This window comes from Neopelma chrysocephalum, unplaced genomic scaffold, assembly GCF_003984885.1.
Source record: "Neopelma chrysocephalum unplaced genomic scaffold, ASM398488v2 Primary Assembly neopelma1_196, whole genome shotgun sequence".
Taxonomy (NCBI): Eukaryota; Metazoa; Chordata; class Aves; order Passeriformes; family Pipridae; genus Neopelma; species Neopelma chrysocephalum.
Window position 1 is genome coordinate 97,426 of NW_020897858.1, and position 23,043 is coordinate 120,468.

General features: G+C 41.0%; 1 protein-coding gene across 6 annotated transcripts; it reads right to left on the minus strand.

Moving 5' to 3' along the window:
- Window positions 1-2,242: 2,242 nt before the first annotated feature.
- Window positions 2,243-19,264, minus strand: CUNH1orf159 (chromosome unknown C1orf159 homolog). 6 transcript variants are annotated; one of them, XM_027702777.1, is made up of 12 exons: window positions 17,753-17,845; window positions 16,724-16,817; window positions 16,435-16,549; window positions 12,499-12,655; window positions 12,252-12,342; window positions 11,057-11,132; window positions 9,160-9,264; window positions 8,216-8,281; window positions 7,355-7,489; window positions 5,529-5,554; window positions 5,161-5,191; window positions 2,243-3,936 (listed from the first exon to the last, which is right to left on the minus strand). In XM_027702777.1, the coding sequence occupies exons 5-12, from the start codon at window positions 12,321-12,323 to the stop codon at window positions 3,839-3,841; spliced, it is 609 nt and encodes a 202-aa protein (XP_027558578.1). In that variant the 5' UTR covers window positions 12,324-12,342; window positions 12,499-12,655; window positions 16,435-16,549; window positions 16,724-16,817; window positions 17,753-17,845; the 3' UTR covers window positions 2,243-3,838. The 6 variants fall into 6 exon arrangements, with proteins under 6 accessions (XP_027558578.1, XP_027558580.1, XP_027558579.1 ...); XM_027702779.1 differs by having other exon boundaries at window positions 16,702-16,817; XM_027702778.1 differs by having other exon boundaries at window positions 17,765-17,844.
- Window positions 19,265-23,043: the final 3,779 nt, after the last annotated feature.

The window sequence follows — 23,043 nt, forward strand, 5'->3', positions numbered from 1 at the left end:
CATCACCCCCGTTTTTATTGTGCTAAAAAACCTGTCTTCCTACTTCTGGGAAACATAAAGCCCGACTGCAAAAAGAAATCCCAGCCCTTTCAGGCCGAGGATTGCCAAAATAAATATGTTTTAAAAGGTTTCCAATCAGCAGGATGTGCTTTGCTGGGACTGGGAAAGCCCCGGGGCTGTTTTAGGGCAGGAATAACTGTATTTTGTAAAGCCAGAAGGACACAAAGACAACACCCAACCAGAGAGGTTGAACCCCGAAAGAAAGTCCAAGGGAAGCAGGGAATTTTGGGAGTAGGATTTTCCTCAGAAATCAGCCCATTCCAGGCAGGTTTTTCCTCAGAAATCAGCCCATTCCAGGCAGACTTTCCTTCAGAAATCAGCCCATTCCAGGCAGGATTTTCCTCACAAATCAGCCCATTCCAGGCAGGTTTTCCTCAGAAATCAGCCCATTCCAGGCGAGTTTTCCTCAGAAATCAGTCCATTCCAGGCAGACTTTTCCTCACAAATCAGCCCATTCCAGGCAGACTTTCCTCATAAATCAGTCCATTCCGGGCAGGATTTTCCTCAGAAATCAGCCCATTCCAGGCAGGATTTTCCTCAGAAATCAGCCCATTCCAGGCAGACTTTCCTTCAGAAATCAGCCCGTTCCAGGCAGGTTTTTCCTCACAAATCAGCCCATTTTGGGCAGTTTGGGAGGGAAAAGAGCACTGCTGAGTTTAACCACTGCTGTTCCAGAACATCCCCTCCCTGTTTCCCTTCGTTCTGCCCTCGCTGTCTGGATTGTTTTGGCAACTCAGGAAGTCCAACAGGAGTCCCAAATTCCCAAGGAGAGAAGGGAAAGGGGGAAAAAAAATAAATAAATCACTTTTAAAAACGAATCAGAGATCAGATGGGGATGATATCCAACCTTTCCAAACCCCAGGCCATAATTTTAGTTTCAATCACTAAGAAATCGTCCTGATTATCCCAATTCCTGGCACCTTTGTCCCTGTTAAGGGCTTCTTTGAGAGTTTTCCTGCTCCTCCTGCTCTCTGAAGGAGACTGAAGAGAACACACACTCATGTGAAAACTGTCATTTACCAAAGGTACATTTGAGTTCCTACAGGTAACACCATCACAGGTGGCTTTTTGAGGATTTAAAGGTGTGAAAATACAATTTCTCCAACACAGCCTGACCTTCCCCCTGTAAAACTGGGCAGGAACAGTCACCAAACTGTTTCCTTGTTTATTTTAGCTTCAGTTCTGGTGGAAGTAACAAGCCAGATGAGCTGCAACCACGATCTGCTTTGGGTGCTAATGTTGCTCCCTTCATTCTGTGCTTAAAAAGGAAACACATGAATGAGCTCCACAGCCATTAAAATAATATTTAAAAAAAAAAAAAAAAGCTCAAATAGGTTTATTTTGGCACACAGTTAAAAATATACAAATACATTAAATATCAGGGATCATTAAAGCCAATGTTTTAAAACACATCTAGGTGTGCATTATTATTATTTTCAAGGGAGATGGGGAACCAAACCACCACGTTATATATTTAATTTGACAGTGCAAACAAACTGTTTGGAGCAGGAATTCACTGGGTTAGACAGCAACAACAACAGCTGAACAGTTCCTGAAACACAGAAAATTGTACAAATCTCTGCTGGAGTTAAAAGTCTGCTGGGTGTAAGAGAGGTGTTGTCACTGAGAAAAACAGAATTAGAGCTTTAGACACAACATGAAACCAAGTTACAACGTGCACTCGAGGATAAAAGAGGGTTCAGACAGTCCAATGACTTGATCCTTCAATAATTTCTGTGTAAAAAGAATATATTTTAGCAACTAAGCAACACGAGAATGCACTGCCACGGACAGGATCACAAGCACAAATTCCCTGCTTCCAAAGGTGCAGTTTCTTGGCATTATTTGCATAGTTACTCCTTTTCCCAAGGAATTAGGAAAATACTCAGCAACTAAGTTCAGGGAAAAAGCTCCATGACCTCTCTAAGACATGATTTCTGCCTGTGGAAAAAATCTCAGCAGCACGAAGACAAAAAGACATTGAAATGACAGAGACAAAAGTGCCACCTCTTGAACCTCTGGAACTTGGGAGCATCCCAAATATAAATGGATAAAGCACGTTTCCCATGGAAAGCTGAAGGCTCTCAAAATGCCATTGCCTGGCCAGCAGATCAATAATTTTATTTATCATCATCATAGAAAGACAATGTGAAGTTTCAGGCTTTTTTTTTTTTGGTTTTTGGCACAGGAACCTCTTCACGATTTTTTTTTTTAAATCCCTGTAGATTTTACAAGGATCTCCTTACCTGTGAGGGACACAAAAGCACTGAAACTTCCATAAGATAAATTTATCTGCTCCCATCCCAGTTCTCCTCTTGGAAGAAGGTTTTAACCCCAGAGAAGAGGGAACGCGGATCACAAGTTCTGGGCTCTCCATATGGGTGACACGTCAGATCAAGGCAAATTTGTTCTCCTTTTCCCAAAAAAAGAGAACCAACTGTTCCAGTTCCCATTCCTGCCAGGGGATGCTGAGGAAAAGATTCCAAAGGATTTATTTTAGGAGCACAGAGCCAGAAGGGAGTGGCAGCTCCACCAAAAGAGGCAACAGCAACACAGGTAGGTGGGGAGGCACAAGCTGCATAGATAGAACTCACAGAAGGTGACAGTGACACTTCCACCACTTCAGCAACCTCTTTTTATCCCCCTCATTTCCCAGTCACCCACTCTCATGCCCGTCCCAGTATGCCCAGTATGTGTTCACATGGTAACAGTCACCTCCTGCCAGGAAAAGAACTGGGGAAGGAGAAGCCAGGCAGGAAAAAAAGTGATTTTACAGCTGCTTTAATTCCCTGCAGGAGCGACTCCTCAGGCACACGGAGAGGGCAGGAATGAATCCAGGGTGGGAGGGGGTTGTTTAGGCTGGTGTTGGAACAAGGAAATCCCCACTGAGCTCTGTCCTAAGGTGCTGGCCTGGAGATTTCAGGTGTGTTAGTGAAGGGCTTGACCAAAGAAACCCCTTTATTGCATTGGCAGAAGTTCTCCTGACCTCTCCAGTTCATCCCAACCCTCACTGACAACTGTCCTGCAGGAATTTTGGGCTCCCAGGTGTCCCAGCAGGGACAGATTTTGCAGCCTCTCAGTTCCAAACCCCCAGCAAACAGCTCTTTATGCCAGGACTGAGCTGAAATCAGCTGAGAAAACTTCCCCCCCAAAATTCCCACCCTTGGGATTGGGCCCATATTGACCATGGCCTTCCAAAGCACCAAGAGCAGCAGGATCAGGAGGGTGGCTCCATAAATCACAGTTAAACCCAGGCTCAGCTGTGGCACAGGATGCTCCACAGGCATCATTTTTTTGCTTCCAAAGGATTCTGCATGTTAATTATTGTTATATTGTTAAAGGAGTGGCACTTAGTGTTCCCATCTACAAGTGGCTCCCTTCCTCAAACCCACAGCCTTGAGTAATCCCGGGATTTTGGGTTGGCCTGCCAGCCCTGGGGACACAGGGGACACGTCACAACACAGGGAGAAGAACTTGCCAGAACAGAGAGTGTGTTCCAAAGAAAGGCAGATTCTTTTTAAAAGGTTTCAAACACAGCACCTGCAGGAGAGAAAGGAGCCCACAGAGCTGGAATAGTGCATTGCAAAGGAGTTCCTGGAACTGGGTGTCACCTCCAGCAGCTCATCCCCGGGAGGACGTTTGGCACAAACCCTCGGACACAGGAATTTGGTTTCTGTTCGGGGTCAGCTGCTTGCAACGTTTTCCTGGCACTTCAGTGGGTTCAGAAAAAGGTTCTTTGACACCACAAATGGTTGAGGTCCTCTGTCAGGAGGGAAGGTTAAACATTGCTGACCCTGGTTTCAGAGGAGGAGATGATGGCAGCAGACGTGGAGGTGACCAGGGACCGTTCCCGGCGGACGTATCGCGGCTTCCGAACTGAAAGGCACAGAAACATGGTCAGCACCTGCTCAGGAACATCCCTTTATCCCTAATTTCCTCATGGAAAGGGTGGTCAGGCATTGGAAGGGGCTGCCCAGGGAAGTTTGGAGTCCCCACCCCTGGAGGTGTCCCAGGAAGGACTGGATGTGGCACTCAGTGCTCCAGGCTGGGGGACAAGGTGGGCATCGGGCACAGGGGGGACTCTGATCCTGGAGCTCTTTTCCAACCTCAGTGATCCTGTGAATTCCTAATTCCTCAGTGACCAAAGTCATTCTGGGCTTTGAAAAACCCCCAACAAAACCAGACCACAACCCCCCCCCCCCAGAGTTGACACAGCAAAAGTCCACAAATCAACATTTTAAATGAGCTCCCAATGGCCCAGAAAACCAGATGCTCAGGAGAAACTGGCATTCCTATTATTTTATTATTCCTATTATTTTAAGTGTTTACAGTACATGGAGCTTTCCATTTTCAGCCCTAAAACTCCCTGACAACTGGACTTCCTCAGATGGGTAAATTAAAGGCAAAGAAACCAAGACTTTCCAGCCCAAGCCTGGAACACATCTCAAAACGTCTGAAAGTTAAAGAACTGCATTAAAAAAAATCAAATTTTAATCATACCATCTTGATTAGAGGAAATCTTCCCTGAGAAATTAATTTCTGCAGGTTTTAAACATCACACCTTGCCCCAAAAGAGCCCAAAATACCAACAACCCCCCAAAAATAGAGTGTTCCAAGGAGTCTGTGGGAAGTTGTTTTTCAAGAAGCTGAGAAAGCTTCAAACCAGCAAGGCTGAAAATGAGCCAACCTGGCATTGTCAGGAAGAATCTAATCCCAAAAATAAACCCCAGACTGAATAATTTACTTATGAAAAAATACTGCATCTCCCTGTAAGACTCCTCTCTGTGAGGACAGAGGAGTGGAAGATCTATTTTAGGAGCTGTCACAGATCTATTTTCACATCAAGTGCTCCATCACTCCTGGTGCCTGCATTAATTAAAGCAATCAATCCCATCCAAAAGGTCTCACTGGACAGATCTCATTGGATTTCTGTCCCCACCACAGATTCCACCAGTTGTAAACCAGCTTTACAAATGGTTATTTTGATATATTGCTGGGGATTCTCAGCATTCCCACTCGGAGGAGAGAATTTTCCCTGCTTTTTTAGCAATGATGAAAGGGCAGCCAGGAGGTGAAAGAGTTGGAGCAGCAGTTCCTCACCTGAAGAAGCTGGGGGAGGTATCATGGATGCCTGCAGAGAACAGGAGAATCATCATGTCAAACAAAGCACCTTTTCACAGTCTTTCATTAAAAAAAAACCCACAGCAACATTTCAGGGTTTCAATAATATTTACTGGGTATGGGTTTTCTCTGGGAAAAAAAAAATCACTCAGTAGAAGTCAGAAATCCAGATGGTCTGTATTCATTTTCACCTCAGTTTGGACAAATAACCCCCAAAACATCTTTTATATTTATTTCAGTCTCACCCATCAGATTAAGGAGCTCATTAACGAGCTGTTAAAATTTAAATTATTGTGTAGTTGATGCTTTATTTGCTTGTTCCTGTTGGAAGAAGAGAATTTACTTACTGCTTCACTAGGCTGGAGAACAGATGCTAAAAGAGAGAGAAAGAGAGAGATTAACCCTCATTAATCTAGAACTGCTGGTTTTCCAAAAATACATTCATGCATGGAATAGTTTTATGGCTAAAAAAAAAAGAGTTTTGTCACAAAAACCCACCAAAGCAGAGCAGGACAGTCAGAAAATCCATCAGGGGAACACACTGGGTGTAGGCCTCTTTAATATTTGAGATAAAGGGTTGTAAAGGTCTTCAAGAGGGACTTATTTTGCTTCCAAAGGAGGAAATCCCAGGGAGAGCTTTCAGTGGGAAAAATGTCACTTGGAGCCAGGAAAAAATAAAAAGACAAATAAAAGTGTGAACCCCTTTAGCCAGAGGGGTGATAATCACCCTCCAGACAGAATGGAAGCTGAGAATCAGCCAGGGGAATGTTTATTAAGGTTTTCTCCCTCTCAAAGAAGGACATTTATGCTTTATCCTGCTGGATCAGGGGGAATTATGAGCCCAAAAGAGAAATGTCAGACCACAGGCACTGCAGCATCAGAGGTCTGGTGTCCTGCCAGCTTAGAAATGTCATAAAACAGCTCCTGACCCCCTAAAAACTGAAGGAGAAGCTGGTGCTGACTAAATTTCCTTGAAAAAAGCAACTCAGAGGTCTCAACACTTCAAGAATATTATCAATTCTTGATTAGTTCAGACTCGGAGAGCCACTGGAGTGAAATTTTATGTCAAGTGATAGCCCAGGGACTGGAAATGAGGTGGGCCAGGGAGTTACTGTGGAGAGATCCAACATTCTCAGCCCAAAAATGGAATTTTATTGCTTCCCCTGCCCCTTGTTTTTGGTTTTTAAGCTGATTTCTGCTGTGGGACAGGGCTGGAGTCAGGGCAGGGCTGGTTCTTCAGCAGAGGTGCCAAGAAACAGCTTCCTTTCAACAGAAGGAGCTCTAACACAGCAAATCCGGGCTGGAAGGTGCCATGGGAATCATTCCAAGTCCCACATCCCACATCAGCCCCAGTTCTACACCAAACACTGGGAAGGATGGAGGCATCACTGACTCCCAGAAGGGGAAACCAGTCCAGTGTGGACACAGAGAACAGAGAATGGAAGCATCTCATGGGTAAAGTCTTGGCTAAGCACAATCCAAGGGTTCTTTCCCTAGTTTTGCTGGAATCACTTTGCCATGAAATCAGGATTAGGTTGCCCAGAGACACCCCTGGAATTGTCCAAGGCCAGGCTTGGAGCAACCTGGGCTAGTGGAAGGTGTCCCTGCCCCTGGGAGAGATGACCTTTAAGGTCCCTTCCTTAGGGAATCATTCCATGATTCTCTGATTTGAGCCTCAATAACAGGAATAAAGAATAAATTTCCTCACAAAAAGAAAAGCTAAGGGGTGTTCCTTAAAAAAAAAAAAAGCAAAAATCAGGCAGTTGGTTCTCCCAAACCTCCCTAAATCCTGAATTTCCACAGTGCAATAATGAGGAACTTCTCATTCCTTTTCTCCTGCTGCTGCCACATCCATGGTAACTACAGCACCCTTCTCTCTAATCCAAGAATAAACACCAACTGCTTTTTGTGAGGCTTTAGAAATGTCTAATATTCAGTGACAACTCAAGTCAAATTGTTGTGCTCTGGAAAATCTCTGGAACCGAGGGCTGGGCCAGGGAGAAATACCCTAAACATGAGGGAAAACACAACCCTAAAAAACACAGAGGAGGAGAAAATCTTGCTTTGAATGATGAGAAAAACCAGCAGCAGCTACACTGAGTTAGAACACAGGGGAAGGAAATTAAAATTAAATCAAGCAAAGTTCATTTAGGGATTTAATAAACAATTTTACCTTTGTTCCTTCTGTAGAAAATGTTGGGAAGTTTATTGGCACGTTTGAGGTAGAAGAAAGAAGCAACAGAGAGAATCAGGAATAAACTGATGAAAAATGTCCCTAAGATGAGGGAAGCTGCCACTTCTGGGCCCCCTGTGCAAAAAACCACATTATAAAGAGAGAGAAAACACTGTTATTCATCAGAAATCCCTTCTAATAAAAGGGTTAAACAACAGATAAAAGACCAACTTCCTGATACTCATTCTCTGCTTGAGAAGTCCATGTTCTGAAGGGCAATAAATGCCTCAAATTGAGAATTTAGACACAAAAAAACAAATCAGGAAGGGATCAGCAGCTCCCACATTCACCAGGGCTGTGGAGCTTTGCCTTCTAGGAAACACTGAATTTATTCTAACACTTAAATCACTTTATCCAGTCTCTTGCTGCCTAAATATTCTCCATTTGTGTTCTTCTTACCAGTGTCCAAGTGTCTTTAGGAGCTTAAACTGTGATAAAACCAACCAAGAGAAAGGCTCAGCGAGATGTAAGAGATGTGTCACGTGTTGCCTCACCCCTAAAACCCCAAAATCTTGCAGCATAAAGGTTCAAAACTCAGTTTTCTGGTTTCATAAACCAGCTCAAGCTGCACCAGAAAAATCCCTTGTAGATCCCAAGGTGAAAAAACCATTCAGCAAAAGAATTACCTTAAAATTCAACTCAGATTTATCAGAATCTTTATAAAAGACTCTTGTTGAGCATAAGCCAGGAAAGGTTAAAAAAATTCTACTCCACTTAGAATAAACCCTGCTCGAGAAATAAAAGCTAATAATGAAATAAAACCTATTTATACAGGGAATAATCACAAAAGCATTTACTCACCTATGGTCTGTAGCAAAGGAGTTACAGTGCTTATGTTCATCTGGAAATTCATCCCTCTGCTCCCAGCTGCAATTAAAAAGAATGTTTTTAAAGGCAAACATAACAAAAAAATGTGTTGAAAATCTTAGTAAAAGACTATGAACTGCTCAGTAATTATTTGAGGTTAAATATATATATATATAATATTGGAAATACAATCTGAGGTTGTAGAGGAATCCTGATTTCTCCTGTGATAAATTGAATTTGTTATGTCACTTTTGAATTATTTTTGGGGAAAAAAAAGCAACCAAACATCATCAAAATTTGTCAAATAAAGAAAAAAAAAAAGAAAAGAATTCACTGCTGCTTTTCCCAGGAACTCAGACCAAGTTTTTGAGCTCTCTCATTAAATTTATGGACAAGGCATTGGATGGTTCTCACCTCTCCAACAAAGCTCAGACACAAAACAAAGTCCAGGCTCTTTAATATAGATTTTTTTTTCAAAGAACTCAAGCACAGTCTGAGCTATTTTGTGCTCTGGAGAGAAATGTTGGCAAACACCCCCAGCAAATGCCTTTTTCTTGTAGTGCAGATGAAAGTTGCCACCAAATTCAGTGTTCACTGGGTGTCTGCCACTGATCCTGCTCGGGGAGTTTAATCATTTCAGGGTTCAGGACTGGTTTATTTCATCATTTTTATTTCATGCCACATTTGCCTTTGCACAACAAGATTTGGAAGGGATTTTTCCCCCCTTACAGAATGATTCCACATCACTCTGCAGCTTCTTTACACTGAATTTCCAACTTTCTACAGGTTTTGTCACACAAGGACTTTGGAGAAGTTGGACACAGGAAGGGGAATAAAAATCTGCAATATTTGAGGCCTTCTTGGAGAGGCTTTGCTGGCCTAAAAAAGAGATGTCAGGGCTAAAAAAAACCATAATAAAGGGCTGATAAATGACTCACTAGTTCTGCACTCAGTCAGGTTGTAAACAGAGAAAACAGGCAGGGTTTCATTTTTGCATTTAATGCAGCTGCTGCTTCCATCCTCATTCCATCTCCTGTAACAACCTGCAGGGGAACAACAGGGACAGAGGCATGAAAACCACAAAAGCAACACTGAAGGCAAATTTTTTCCCCATTTTTTGGGTATTTTTTTCCCCAAAAGAAGCAGAAATTCCCTCTGCTCTGCTGGTTACAGGCATCTCCTGCTTCCTAATTTATTACAATTATTTGCATTATTCATTTAATTTCATTTCTGTTGGATTATTTTCATTTCAAAGCGTTTATTCCAGAAAAAAAGGGGGGGAAAAAAGGAGGAAGAGTTATAAGCAAACAGCTCCCAAAAGGTGATTCCAACCCTGCTCCATTCCCTGCTTCCCGTGGTGGAGTTTGCAGCAAGATGGGAAATGCCTAAAAAAATTATAAGTAACACTCAAGAATACTAAAAAAAGAGTAATTTTATCAGTTTTAGAGGTCACAGAAACAAAATTTAATGTCATTTTAATATTATAATATTTTATAATATTATATAATTTTAATATATAATATATATAATTTTATATAATATATATTTTAATATATATAATATTGGAAATACAATAGGCAGGGACGATATGCCAAGAACCAGAAAGGGTGGAAAAATGCTGGAATCCCTGGATTCAACCACCTGAAGTTAAAATCCAAATCCTGCCCTAATAAAGTTGTTTTCTCTTCCTGTTGCTGGTTAAAATCCAGTTCTGGAAGAGCCTTGAGCCAAAAATTGGTATCAATTATCCCCTAAAGCAAAACCATTGGTAAGGGGCTGATTTCAAACCATTTTCCTTCGAGGTTTGATGCCCCAAAAATCATAAATTACAGCTGATATTTAATCTAAACAGAAGGTGAAGGCAAAGACTTTCTGGAGTGATGGAAAGGAAGCACCAAAACTTTTCTGTGACATCAAAGATTTTGGGAGATTCTCAGGTTACAGGAAGATTTAAGAGAATCCCACAATTTGGAGGCAATTGTTTATACCATAGCTAATGATATGTGTTTCTAAGATCATTTGGAAGCAGAAATTAATGTATTAAATGAAGCAACTCTTAGAGGAGTTAATGAAGTTTGGCTTAAAACACTCTAAGAACCATCACAGAGTGGACCCTAATTTTAAAAGTCACTAATTCTCTTGTTCCTGGGGGCTCTGGAGCCATTTTTCCTGCTTTTACTCCCAAGTTTTAAATAAAATGGCATTAAAAAAGGACCACCTTTCACTGACAAAAGGAGATTTTAACTCCATTTAGAAGGAAACAACTCCAGGCACAGGGCAGGAGGAAGAATGAGGCTTTCTGTGCCAATAAACCATTGAAATGATTCTTAACGCTGCCTTAAATACACATTACAGCATTTTTGCCTTTTTATGCTGATTATATGGGCTTTTTAGGGCTTTTAAGCATTTCCAGCAGCTCTTACATAACCCAAGTGCACATTAAATAAATAAAAAGAAATAAAGAATAACCTCATCAATAATATTTTATTCCCTTTTAGCACGAAAGGACAACATTTGTGAGTCATGAGCAGCATTAGCTCGTGTGTGTTAGAGGAAAAAAGACTTTGATGTGTGCATGCATTCATTATTTTGTTTTCACTCCTCAATCAATCAGGTACTTTGGTGTTAATTAAAAAAAAATAAATAAAAAACTGGGAATTTTTTATCTCTGGAAGTGCCCAAGGTCAGATTGGAGCAACTTGATCTAGTGGAAGGTGTCCCTGCCTGTGGCGGGGGGGGACACAATGAGCTTTAAGGTCTTTTCCCACTCAAACCATGGGAATAATAAAATAATAAAATAATGATTCCATGATTTTATTAAGCAACAGTTTATACCTGGACTGCACTGGTTGGTTGCTGGACAGGAACTGTTGGAATCCAACATATCCACACAACATTCTGGTTCTGACACCTGAGAAAAGAAATCACAGGGTGTTTCCCACCTTTATTAAAATGCTTCAACAACAATAATTAATTCATTATCTCCAGGGGACAGAGAGGAACAAGCAGCAACTCAGTTAAAATTTAAGTGGAAAAAATGTTGGCAAAATGACTGGAAAACCCCATTTTTCACTGAATATTCCAAGTGATGACAACACCTCGCCTCAGAGCAACCCAGCACAACTGCAAGAGCTTCCTCCTTCAATATTTAATATAAAAGAAAAACTACACATATCCTGCAGGCAGGGAGTTTATTTTTATTTGTTTATATAAAAGCCAGCTTTCCAAATTATTTACAAATTACAACAAGCTAGGACACAAAGCTCAGAGAGAAATGGTTGGTAGGAACACTGTGGTTCTTTTGATAGGTATTAATAACATCTCCCAGAGTTTATCCACACTCTGAATCTGAACAAGAAGCCACTAAACTTCCAAATCAGTCTTAAAAAAATCAAAAGTAACGAGATCTGCCCTAAATTCAGCCATAGAAGTGACTTAAATATAACTAATATATAACAGCAAATATTATTGTGTTTATTAGCAAACACCATTAAATGGGAAGGCGACAGAGATCAAAGTTCTCAGGACAATTAAAAATGAAATTAGGGTGATTCCACACTGGAAAAAACAAGAAGATTTATAGATAAAATGCCTAAGAACAGTTTCTTCAAGAGGTTTGTTGGCTGAACCCTCCTTCAAGCAGAATTTCAGGCTTCTGTGACTTGAAGCTTCAGAGCTCCTCAGTCATTTGCAAAGTTAACTTTTGGGTACCCGTGGTTTGGTTTATTATTTATTTGCAGTCAAACTGTCAAGCAGCTTAAAAAGTGGGGGGTTTTTTTGGATCATCAGGGTGTTTTTTGGGAGGCTTTAGCAGCTGCATCCCTACATGCACAGGCCAGGGAGAATTCCCTGCTTTAAAAGGCAACCAGAGCAAACCGACCCATTGGAAAATTGTCACTTAATGCTCATTTTAGAGCAACACAGGTAATTTCTGCTGAATTAAACAGCTTTCTATAAACTGCAGTAGGAGAGGAAAATAATCCTTCTGGTTTTAGAGCACCTGGGAAGACAAAACCCACGAAGGACCTACCGAGCTCTGCGTGGATTTGCTGGCAACTTCTGCCACCAGTCGTGTTAAGAGAAGGACATATGGCACCTCCATGCCCAGGAAAGACACAGGTCTAAATAAAACCAGGGAAATAAATGACTTATTAAGGACACAGAAGTTATGCTTTGCCCTTGTTAAGGAACTTTTGCCCCTGCACATCCCTTTTTTATTTGAGGCAAATTTAAATTAAACACGGGGCGGGGAGGGGGGGGAAGGAAGAAGGACTTACCTCGGTTTAAGATTTGATTTTGAGACATTCAGAATTTTCCCTCCAGCTGCAGAAGGGCAGGTTTCTGGCTGTGGCAGAGCTGGGGTTGCTAAGAAACAAGGAGCCTTATCAGCCTGCTCCAAACTGGGCCGTGCAGAGACGATTCCACACCCAGGATCTGGAAAAAAATCAATGCGATTGCAACGAGCGGTTCCTGCCCGGCACCACCAGTGATAACCCCCCAGTCAGGGGCTCCACGTGAACTGGGATGGACTGGGAGCAGCACAGGGTGCCAGGAAAGGCAGCACTGCACTTCACTTCTCTCCCCTGGCAGCATTAACGAGCTCTGGAGCGTTAATGAAGTTAATAAATTGTATTTCTGAGCTGCCCCGAGAACCGACCTTCTGGAGTTTAAACAGAATATTTTGGTCAGTCTGCACCAAGCTTTGGTTTTTTTCCTCCTCAAATTGCCACGTGACTCCACCCAGGTCCATGTTTCTGGCATTAATTTGGTTAAAATAAATAAATACATAAATAAAGAAATATAAAGAATAAATAAATGAATCAATAAATGTTTGGTTGAAAATCAAAGGTGCCACATCACGTTTGATCTGCAGCGTGAGCCCCTCCCTGTGTCAATATATATAAATCTGCCTGTTCTCTGGTCCATATAATGCTGGGCTCAGAAGCTTGGATTTAGGAAAAATAGTCTTGCTTATTTTAGATAAAACCCAGCAGCCTGGATTGAGGAAAAATATTCTTATTTTAGATAAAACCAGCAGCCTGGATTTAGGAAAAAATCATCTTCCTCCTTAGAAATCAAACATGGGGACAGAGAAGAGCCTCAAACCAGAGCAAAGTGAAAAAAAAAAAAAAAAGCCTCCAACTGTCAGGGAAAACTCCTTTAGTGACTCATTTCACCAACTGAAATTTGTTACTATTTTTGTTCAATACAAACCCGCTGGTTGTGTTTGAAATTCCTGTATCATGACCCTTGGCAAGTTGGTTTTTTTTTTTCTGAAGAACAAAAATCACTCAGCAGTTCCTATGATTAATTTCCGGATTTTTTTTTTGCCTTAAATCACTTACAAAGAGCTTCCAACTTCAAAATAAGATTAGTTCAGCTTGGTGGGAAAAACTTATTATTATCCCCTGGTATCAGTGAAAGCTCCAAGATCAAGGGCTGAAAATCCTGAAAATCACACTCCAGCTTTGCTGTTCCAATTAATTCCTGATCTGGGGCAGAGCAGGAAAACCTTGCACTGGCCTGACCCTTTCAGTTGAAGCAAAATAATGTTAATTATGTTCTGTTGGTTATTATTTAATATTAAGGGTTTGTCTTCTCATCAGGTTTTTACAATTTCCCTTCAGAAATGAGCTCCTGCTCCTTTGGCTGCCGAAAAATTCCTCCTGGGAAAAACCAGTTTGAAGTTGGGAAAGATATTTCCTAATCAATTTTTTCATTGGTTTGGATGCTTTGCCCAGATTTTTGCCAACACCTGATTATTCTAACAGCTGCAAACACTAAGAAAAGCTAGGTTTATTTAAACAACATATCCCTTCTTACCTAGAAAGATAATTTCCACGACCAAGTGGAATGATAAATGATAAAATATTTGTGAAAACAGCCATTTTTAAGTGGCAAATCCTCCTTTTTGGGGATGCAGCCACCCAGGATAAGCTCAATATTGGCTGTATTTCCATCCCTGGAATAACTCAGGACACCAAGCACCAAAATTATTGTTGCATTGATGGGCAGAGCTTTGTTCCCATCCACAATTCAGCACATCTGCCCTGCAGCTGTTCCAGCACAAATGGGACACGGGATCAATCTGCCCTCAAATCATCAGCCAATATTTTTTATTTCCAGGAGAGAGAGAGACAATATCTGAGCTTAATATATATATACACAGGTTTTGTTTGGCTGGGAAAGGAAAAGCTGAGCTGAACAAGCTGCTTTAAAGTTTCTAAACCTGATAAAAAATGTTATATTTACTCCATTTATATTTTATATATTTATATTTATATATTTATATATTTATATTTATATTTATTATAGTATATTTATTTTATTATATTTATATTTATTATATTTATTTATATAATATTTATATTCAAGCCCCAGAATGTTCTTCACATCCTGGTGGATTCTTGATCAGCCAGTAAAAATTAGCAGCCTATTAATATAATATATATTTTTATTACCATAATATATAACTAGAATAATAATATATAATAATATCTAACTAGAAGAATAATATATATAATATATATTTTAATATATATTATTTATATTATATATTATTATATATAATATATAATAAAATGAATGTGTTTATATATTATTTATATAATATATATTTAATATATTGAATATATAATATTATAAATAAATATATAATACATAATATTATATATTTGTAATTTATAATATATAATAATATAATATATTTATAGTATATAAAATATATCAATATATGATATATATTAATGTATTAAATATTAAATATATATTTAATATCTTATATATTAATATATTATGTATTGATATATTATATATAAATATATATTTTATATATAATAATATATCTAATAATAACATATATAACTCTCTCTGAATGAGGCAGAAATTTAAGCCACAAAGGTCACACTAAATATCTATTTATTTTTTTTTATTTAGGATAATTCCCAGGAAAAATATCAGACTTCAACATCTCTATTCTTTAAATGGAACAACATGAAAAAACATATATAGTGTTCCTAAAACCACAGCTCTTGGAAAGAGTTTGTGACCTCTAAGTCAGGGAATAAATTGAGGGCAGAATTCCAAGACAGCAACTTCCAGCAGGGATTTGTGCAGTTAATTGGCCTCACTGTTCAGAACCATGGAAAGAACACGACTCTTTTACTGCTTTCCAGCCACAATCAAACATAACTGTTCTACTGCCACCAGGGTCGACATTTTAGAGCCTAATTTTAAATTTAGAAGGCAAAAAAAGCCCTAAAGCCTTCCAAGATATTCAATATACGGGGATATGGCTGAGAGGAGGTGAAATTTCAGCTTTGAAATGAAGGATGAGAACAGGTTTGGAGTAAATATTGGGAAAAAATTCCTTATTGTGAGGGTGGTGAGGCCCTGACACAGAGAAACTGTGGCTGCTCCATCCCTGGAAGTGTCCAAGGCCAGGCTGGAAGTGGCTGGAAAGGTGTGGAACGGGATGAGCTTTAAGGTCCCTCCCAACCCAAACTGTCCCACGGTTCCACCATCCGTGAATTTTCTCGGGAATCAAACACCCACAGCAAAGCTCTTTAGCATAAAACACATAAAAAAAAAAAACTGTTCTCCTTTGGCAGGGCTTTCCCTTTGGATTGTGGGAGAAGGGATAATGCCATGCACAAAACAGAGCCCGGATTGGGAAGTGTTTGTGTTTCAGGAGCCAACGCAGACGCCTCGATGGAAACGAGGATTTCACACCCCGAGTTTTCCCATCTGAACCAAACCTCAAATCACTGTCAGCTCCACAAAACACACACAGCAGTGAAACACATCCACTGAGGGAATTCTTCCTCTGGCTGCTTTTAAAAAGGAACACAAACAATTCATCAACACCAAGCACTGGAAGACTTTTTTCCTCCCACTCCTTTAATTTATCTCTTTGCCTGCAGTTTCTGTGTGTCCATGATTTCTGCTGGATTAGCAGTATCTTTCTTGCTTCAAGTGTTGCTGGAGCTTTTTCTATTATTATTTTGAGCAAGGGGATTCCTTCAGGCACCTGGAAAAAGGTGGCAACGGAAAGAAACTTCACCTGAATTTCGGGTGGTTTCGTAATTCCCTCAGCTCAGCAAAGTTTGAAACTGTTCCACACTCAAAGCCTTCTTGATTCTGAATTAATCCTGAGAGCAGGGAAAGTCAAAATGCAGTCTCAGAGGGCTGTAAAAGTTGAAACTCTCACTTACCAGCTCACAGGCACCCAGGAGTCCCTCTGCATCCTCCTCAGGGAACACCAAACCCCCGAGGTTTGCGGTTGAGCTGCTAATTCCTCCCCGACACTGCAACTGTTTCCCAACAAACCTGCAGTGGCAGAACATCAGACACGGAACAAAACAATCTTTTATCAAGTTAAAGCACGAGGAGGACTCGTTTTTCCAGCTTCCTGAACGTGCCCCAGTGAAAAGAACCCCTCCATCCCCAGGATTATGCAACCAGCCATTAAATCCACACACCTCCTGCTCCAAGGGGATCTACCTTAAGCCAGGCTTTGCTGCAAAAGCTGTTGCACACCTGCCTTGGGCAAACACTCTTTAACACCATTTACTGCTCTTACAACAGTTGTTGCAGCCTGGAAAACCCAGAGCAGGAATGAATATGCTACAGGGAAAGATTGGAAAAAGGGACATATCGTAGAATCGTGGAATGGTTTTGGTGGGAAGGGACTTCAAAGTCATCCAGTCCCACCCCCTGCCATGGGCAGGGACACCTTCCCCTAGCCCAGGTTGTTCCAACGTGGCCTTGGACACTCCCAGGGATGGGGCAGCCACAGCTTCTCTGGGCAACCTGTGCCAGTGCCACCCTCTGAGTAAATAATTCCTTCTTAATATCTCATCTAACCCTACTCTCTGCCAGTTTGAAGCCATTCCCCCTTGTGCTGGCGCTCCAGCCCCTGTAAATCGTCCATCTTAATGTTTTTTGCAGGCACTGGAAGGTCACAATTAGGTCATTCCAAAGCCTCCTCTTCTCCCAGGCTGAACAACCCCAATGTTTGTATGGCCTGTTTAGGGGTTTGGGAGCTTTTTTACTCCAAAAGGGTGCAATAAAAATCAGTGTTATTGAGGAGTGTATTGGGTGGAAGTTTAGGAAAAAAAAAAAACAAAACAAAAAGCCCCCGAAAGAAACAAAACCAGTTACACCAATGGCCCACAAGGCCAAAAATCTCAGGTTGAGAAAAAATCGTGTTAAAACTGAGTTGGTTTATTAGGAAATAAAGTATCCAGAGTTTTGGTGGGTGATGAGAAGGAGGGGATTCGTTCCCAAACGTACCAGAAGGTAACGAGGGGCGACTCTGCCCATCTTCACCCTCATCCCAAACCACCTCCGCCCTCCCCAGCCAGAGCATCGGGGTGGGGGCTTTTCCCCCCAGGAATTCGCCCCCCTCGGCAAACCCAATCCCACCCCGGGACCCCGCGAACAATGGGGCACCGCCCGGGGCTCTCCGCCCGCCCCGGGGGTCACCTCCGGTGCCCGCTCCCGCCTCCTCCTCTTCCTCCCCCTCCTCACCTGCAGTCTCACCTGAGCCCCCACTGCGGCAGCACCGCCGAGGTTCCCGTTCGTACCCCCCGCCCTCCGCCGGCGCCCTGCCCGCCGCCCCCGCTGCCCCCTGGGAGTTGTAGTCCCGCGGCCGCCGCCCGTCGCCCCGCTTCCCTTAGAGGGCTCTCAGACTTAAACTACAACTCCCAGAAGCCTCGCGGCTCGCCCCACCTGTGCCCCACTCCCCGCAGGTAAATGCGTTCGCTCGGCCCTTTGCGCGGCGCCGCGGGGCATGATGGGAGAGTGAGTCCCGCGCTGCGGGCGGGACGCGGGGGCGGCGAGGCGGTGGACTACAACTCCCGGCGTGCCTTGCGAGGGCGCCGCCATTTTAAGGCGTTGCTTGGCAACGCTGACGCGGCGGAAGGCAGGAGGTGGCGGGGCCTGTGAGCCCGCAAATCCTGAAAATCCAGGGAATCCCGGGAAAGGAGGGATCAGGCTGCCCAGATGTGGATGCCCCACCCCTGAAAGTGTCCAAGGCCAAGCTGGATGGAGCTCGGAGCAACCTGGTCCGGTGCAAGGTGTCCCTGCCCGTCACAGAGGGCTGAAATGAACTGGTCTTTAAAGTCCTTTCCAATCCAAACCATTCCATGATTTTATAAGGGAAGCCTTGAGAAGGACAGGAGCATCACCCTGCCTGTCACTAACTCAGCCCCCTCTCCCAGTTACCAACTGCTGCTGGAATTTTCCAGCAGAAAGGGCAGGAAAATTCCTGCAAATCTCTCAGCAAAACTAAGACTTGAAACAAAAGGCAACATGAAAGTTCCGCTTCTGACCCGAAATCTTCACCTTCACTCAAGTTTCCTCCTCTTGAAGAGGAGAATTATAATTTGTTCCAAGTCTGAGGCATCAGTACATCTTGTGACGAGCTTAAAATAAAGATATCACAGACAATGCCCAACATCAGCTGGGGAAAGATCTCTGTTCTATAAAATGGGGCTTTTAAAAAAGATTTTGGCATATTTCAATTCTTTCGAAGTTCCTACACCACATATGGAAATATTTTATTCAGGAAGGAAGGAACTGCAATAATAAGAATAAAAATACTCACCAAGACAATTCCTGTGCAGTTTTGCTGAGCGTTTATATAACTGTGCAGACGAGCACGAAATGCAGCTCTTCACAAATCTGCTACTGCAAAAAAAAAATGAGTTTTACTGGGGTTCTTCTTTCCCAAAGCAGGTGAAATGTTTCAGAGCAGAACCCCAGAGAAAGACTGTGTGCTGTTTATTCTCAAGGCTGGGGAAATCAGCAGGAAATAACTTTCCCTGCACTTTGGATACAGAGTTTCTCCCCTGAATTTGGGATACGTGATATAGTTCAGTGCACTGTGGTGAATGATGCTTTAATTCAATTCACTCCTTTGCTCGAGAGAGATGAAAGTGGGTGGACAGACTTTGCTTTCTGCTCTTTGTGGCACCCACTGAACACAAAATGATAAACACGCAGAGCGAAAAGTGCTGAAGCTGCAGGAGAATTATCATAATTGGGTTCATTTGCTGTTACCCAGAGCTGTGAGTTGCAGCATTTGCACATTAACAGAGCACTTTTAAAGCAATTCTGAAAAGCCTTTGAATTCGAAGAGTTGCTGGGTGCAAAGACACACACAGCAAATTATGCTGTGACAAAGTATTTGGAGTTAAAAGCGCTGTTTCATCTCAATGCAAAATTCATCCTTATCTCTTCACGGATTAAACCTCCTCCCTTTTATTCTGCTCACGAGCTGTAAAATCCTACGATGACTTCAGAGCCGGGAAAACACATTTATCTCCTCCTTTTCTCAGCTGTGCTTTGCTTTGTTCCATAAATGTGTCGCTGGAAATTTGTTGTCCAGCTCCTTAAGATTTTTTTGGATCCCTTCCCAACCCCATCCACATTCCAGAAAACAGGACAGTGACAGCACGACTGGAATTTTTTTTGCCTGATGGATTCAGCCCCTGGAAAAGTTTGTGGTTTAAATCCTGTGGATAGTTTAGGGCTTGACACACAAATTTATTACATTTCCCATAACCAGTTACACTGTAAAACTCGGCATCTTCAAGATTTGCTACTTCCAAGTTAATGGATGAGGAAAGAAAGGGAAAAATTGTGAGATTTGAATTTAGAGTCAACAAACATCTTAATTTATGAGGCAAAAAGTCCTGCACGTGGAGAGACAAAACTAGTTTTTTAGTTGTTTTATATTTTAGGTGTTTTCTTTTTGTTTTTAAAGTTGTTGTTTTTTTTTATATTTGTAATTTTTTCTATTTATAATATAAAAATTCTATTTATGATTTTATTGTTCTGAATTATGTTTCTATAGAATTTATGTATATAAAATTCAGAATTGTATTATTCTGAACTATTAAATTATTATTATGTTATTATTAAATTATTATATATTATTATATTATTGTATATTGTATATTAATATAATACATATTATATAATGTATATATTATATATTATTATAGTATATATTATTAAATTATTGTATATTATTAAATCATTAAATTAATATTATTTAATTATTTTTTTTTAATTCTGCATTATTATATTTATAATTCAGAAGGCAGCACTGCTGCGAGATAAAACTACTGGGGAGCAATGGTAGGTGCTGGGAAAATAAATTAATAAATATAATAAATATAATAAATATAATAAATATAATAAATATCTTTCTGGCTGCTCCCACAGGTTTTGCCACTACAGCTGTAAACCCCAAGTGCAGCCCTTCAAAAGGAAGTTGGTGCTCAACTTTTTTACCAGAATAAAAGAGAAAAATCAGTGGGAAATGTGGTTCAAACAGCTTTTTCCAGGCTGAGAGTGGGGAGGAAAAACAGGACATAAAAAACTTTCATGGTGAGAAAAAGTTCAATCTACTCCAACAATTAATAAAATCAATGAAACAGTTTCAAAATGTGTCAACTCTATGTTATTTTAAAATACTAATTTAATCTTACTGATGGAATTTTTCCTTCCTCCTCTGATTATTAAGGTTTTCTCTCACATGCCCGGGCATCACTTCCAAGGGATGTTGGCAGAAAAGGTGTCAAAATTAATCAGGGAATCACAGAATATCCTAAAGTTGGAAGGGACTCACTGAGATCATCAAAGGATTAATTAACATTCCTTTTGTAGACAAGGAATTACAAATGACTTCCAAATAAACAAAACAACTGTTATTGTGTGTTACTAATTACAGATCTAATTATCAACTCGATGCCAGGCTGTGGGAAAGGAAAAAAAATTCCTATTTTTGCTCATATTATCATTTTCCCTGCAGGGTAATTCCAGAATATTTGTGTGATGTGAACCTCTGCAGAAGTTTTTGGGGCTGGAGCTTGGAATTTATTGATCTTTAAAGTCCTTCCCAACACAAACCATTCCATGATTTTTAATCTTCCACTCTGGAATTCCTTCTCTTCAGCTGGAATGACCCTAAATGACTTTGCCTCAATTATCCAGGTTCCTCTTCACTGATTCCATAGGATCCCATCGTCAGTTAATTCCATATTAACACTTCCAAAGGTTTGATCCAAGCAGGAATAGGAAGGTTTAAACTTTTTCCTCTTTCTAATCAATGATAAAAGGCAGATTTGCATTAATTATGGAAAAGCTCAAAAAAACCCCTTTCTGCTTTCAACAAGAATATAAAAGTGACTTTTAAAAATTTGTTATATGTGGGAAATACCCCCTTTCCCAAAGATTTTTCTTCTCATCCTGTGCTTTTTCCTGGGTGACACAAAGCCAGAAAGTTCTGCTCTGGAGCAGATCTGACCTACAGAGGAGAAATAAAAACCTTGTCAGGAGAATGACTCGGCCCTGACAGCGTTTTATGGGCTGTTAATCCACCAGCAGGATTTCTGGGAGCTGGGAAAACAGATCCTGACGTATTCCTGCCCTTCAGGAGCAGGGATATCACCCCTGGAATGGGCTGGATGGAGGCAGTTTAACAGCTGTCACTCCGAGATTACTTCCAGCTGTTCATTGACAAAGAGGATTCCCTGACTTTTCCTCGGGTGATTTATGGGAATTAAAGACCCCCCAAAGGATATTCCAAATATGAGCCATTTAAACTGAAACATGTGGATTTATTTACTGCCAAGCAGAAGCCCTTGGCTTCAGATCTTCTGCTCCCACTGTTTCTTTCATTTCCTAATTTTTAGAATTCCAGACCAATTAAAAAATAGCTCTCAAAAGCAGCTCCCTCTGCTATTATTATTATTATTATTATTATTATTATTATTATTATTAAGCTAAAATTTTTAATACTGCCACGATGAACACACCCATCACTCGACTTACCACTTATATTTTACTTACAAGTTTGCTTTTAACTCGTTTTTACCCTGAAGACAACGCTCTAGAAAGGGAAAATAAACTCACAGCTGCTTTTTATGGTTAATCCTGAACGTTTAAAAGCAGAAAATGAACGAAAAGGAGTCACAGACTCGATGCATAAAGGAGATATTTCCAGAGTTCAAAAGAAAACAACAGATGGGCTTAAGAGCTGCCTGGGTTACAGCAGGAGATGAGACGAGCAATTCACAGGCTACACAGAGTCTGATAATGAATAAAAGGCATTAAAACCCAACAAGAAATTATTCTGATGTCCTATAATTTATCACAGAAGAATTAAAGTTCTTTTTTTTCCCCCTGAGTTAGAACCACCCTCTGTTCCTTTCCTCCTGGTCGCTTCACAGCACAAACTCAGCAGTGCTTTTCCATTTGTAGCAGTTTGTGTGATATTTGTTTAAGATAAAACCAGGCAGAATTCAAGTTTTATCCCGAGAAATTCAGCTAGAAAGGACTTGCAGCTAAAAAGCACAGGAGGACAACAAACAGCTCAAGAAATCCCATCCCGGGCTAATAAGAACGCTGAACCGAAACAGAAGTTTGAAAAACACCAAAACACCAAAAAAATAAACACAACCCTAAAAACTTGAAGGCCAGAAGCACAAAATATCAATGGGAAAGCTTCTTTGGGTTCAGAATATGGAAATAAATGCTGTATTTACTGTCAAAAGTGCTGCCACACACTGGGCTCGTAGTTTCCTTGGCACCTGTGGGAACCCAAGGGCTGTTGTAAAACACCCCCAGCCTTGGCCTGAGTAGTTCCTCAGTAGTTCCTGCTTCTGTTGGAGTGCAAAATTAAGCTTGAAAACTTGTTCTCTTCAGTGTTTTCAACCTTCCCTTGTTTTTTGTTATTTTTTTTTTTATCTCTAATGGAGGTGTAAAATCCTTTAAGAAGAATTCCTGCACAGGAGTGAAATATCTTCATT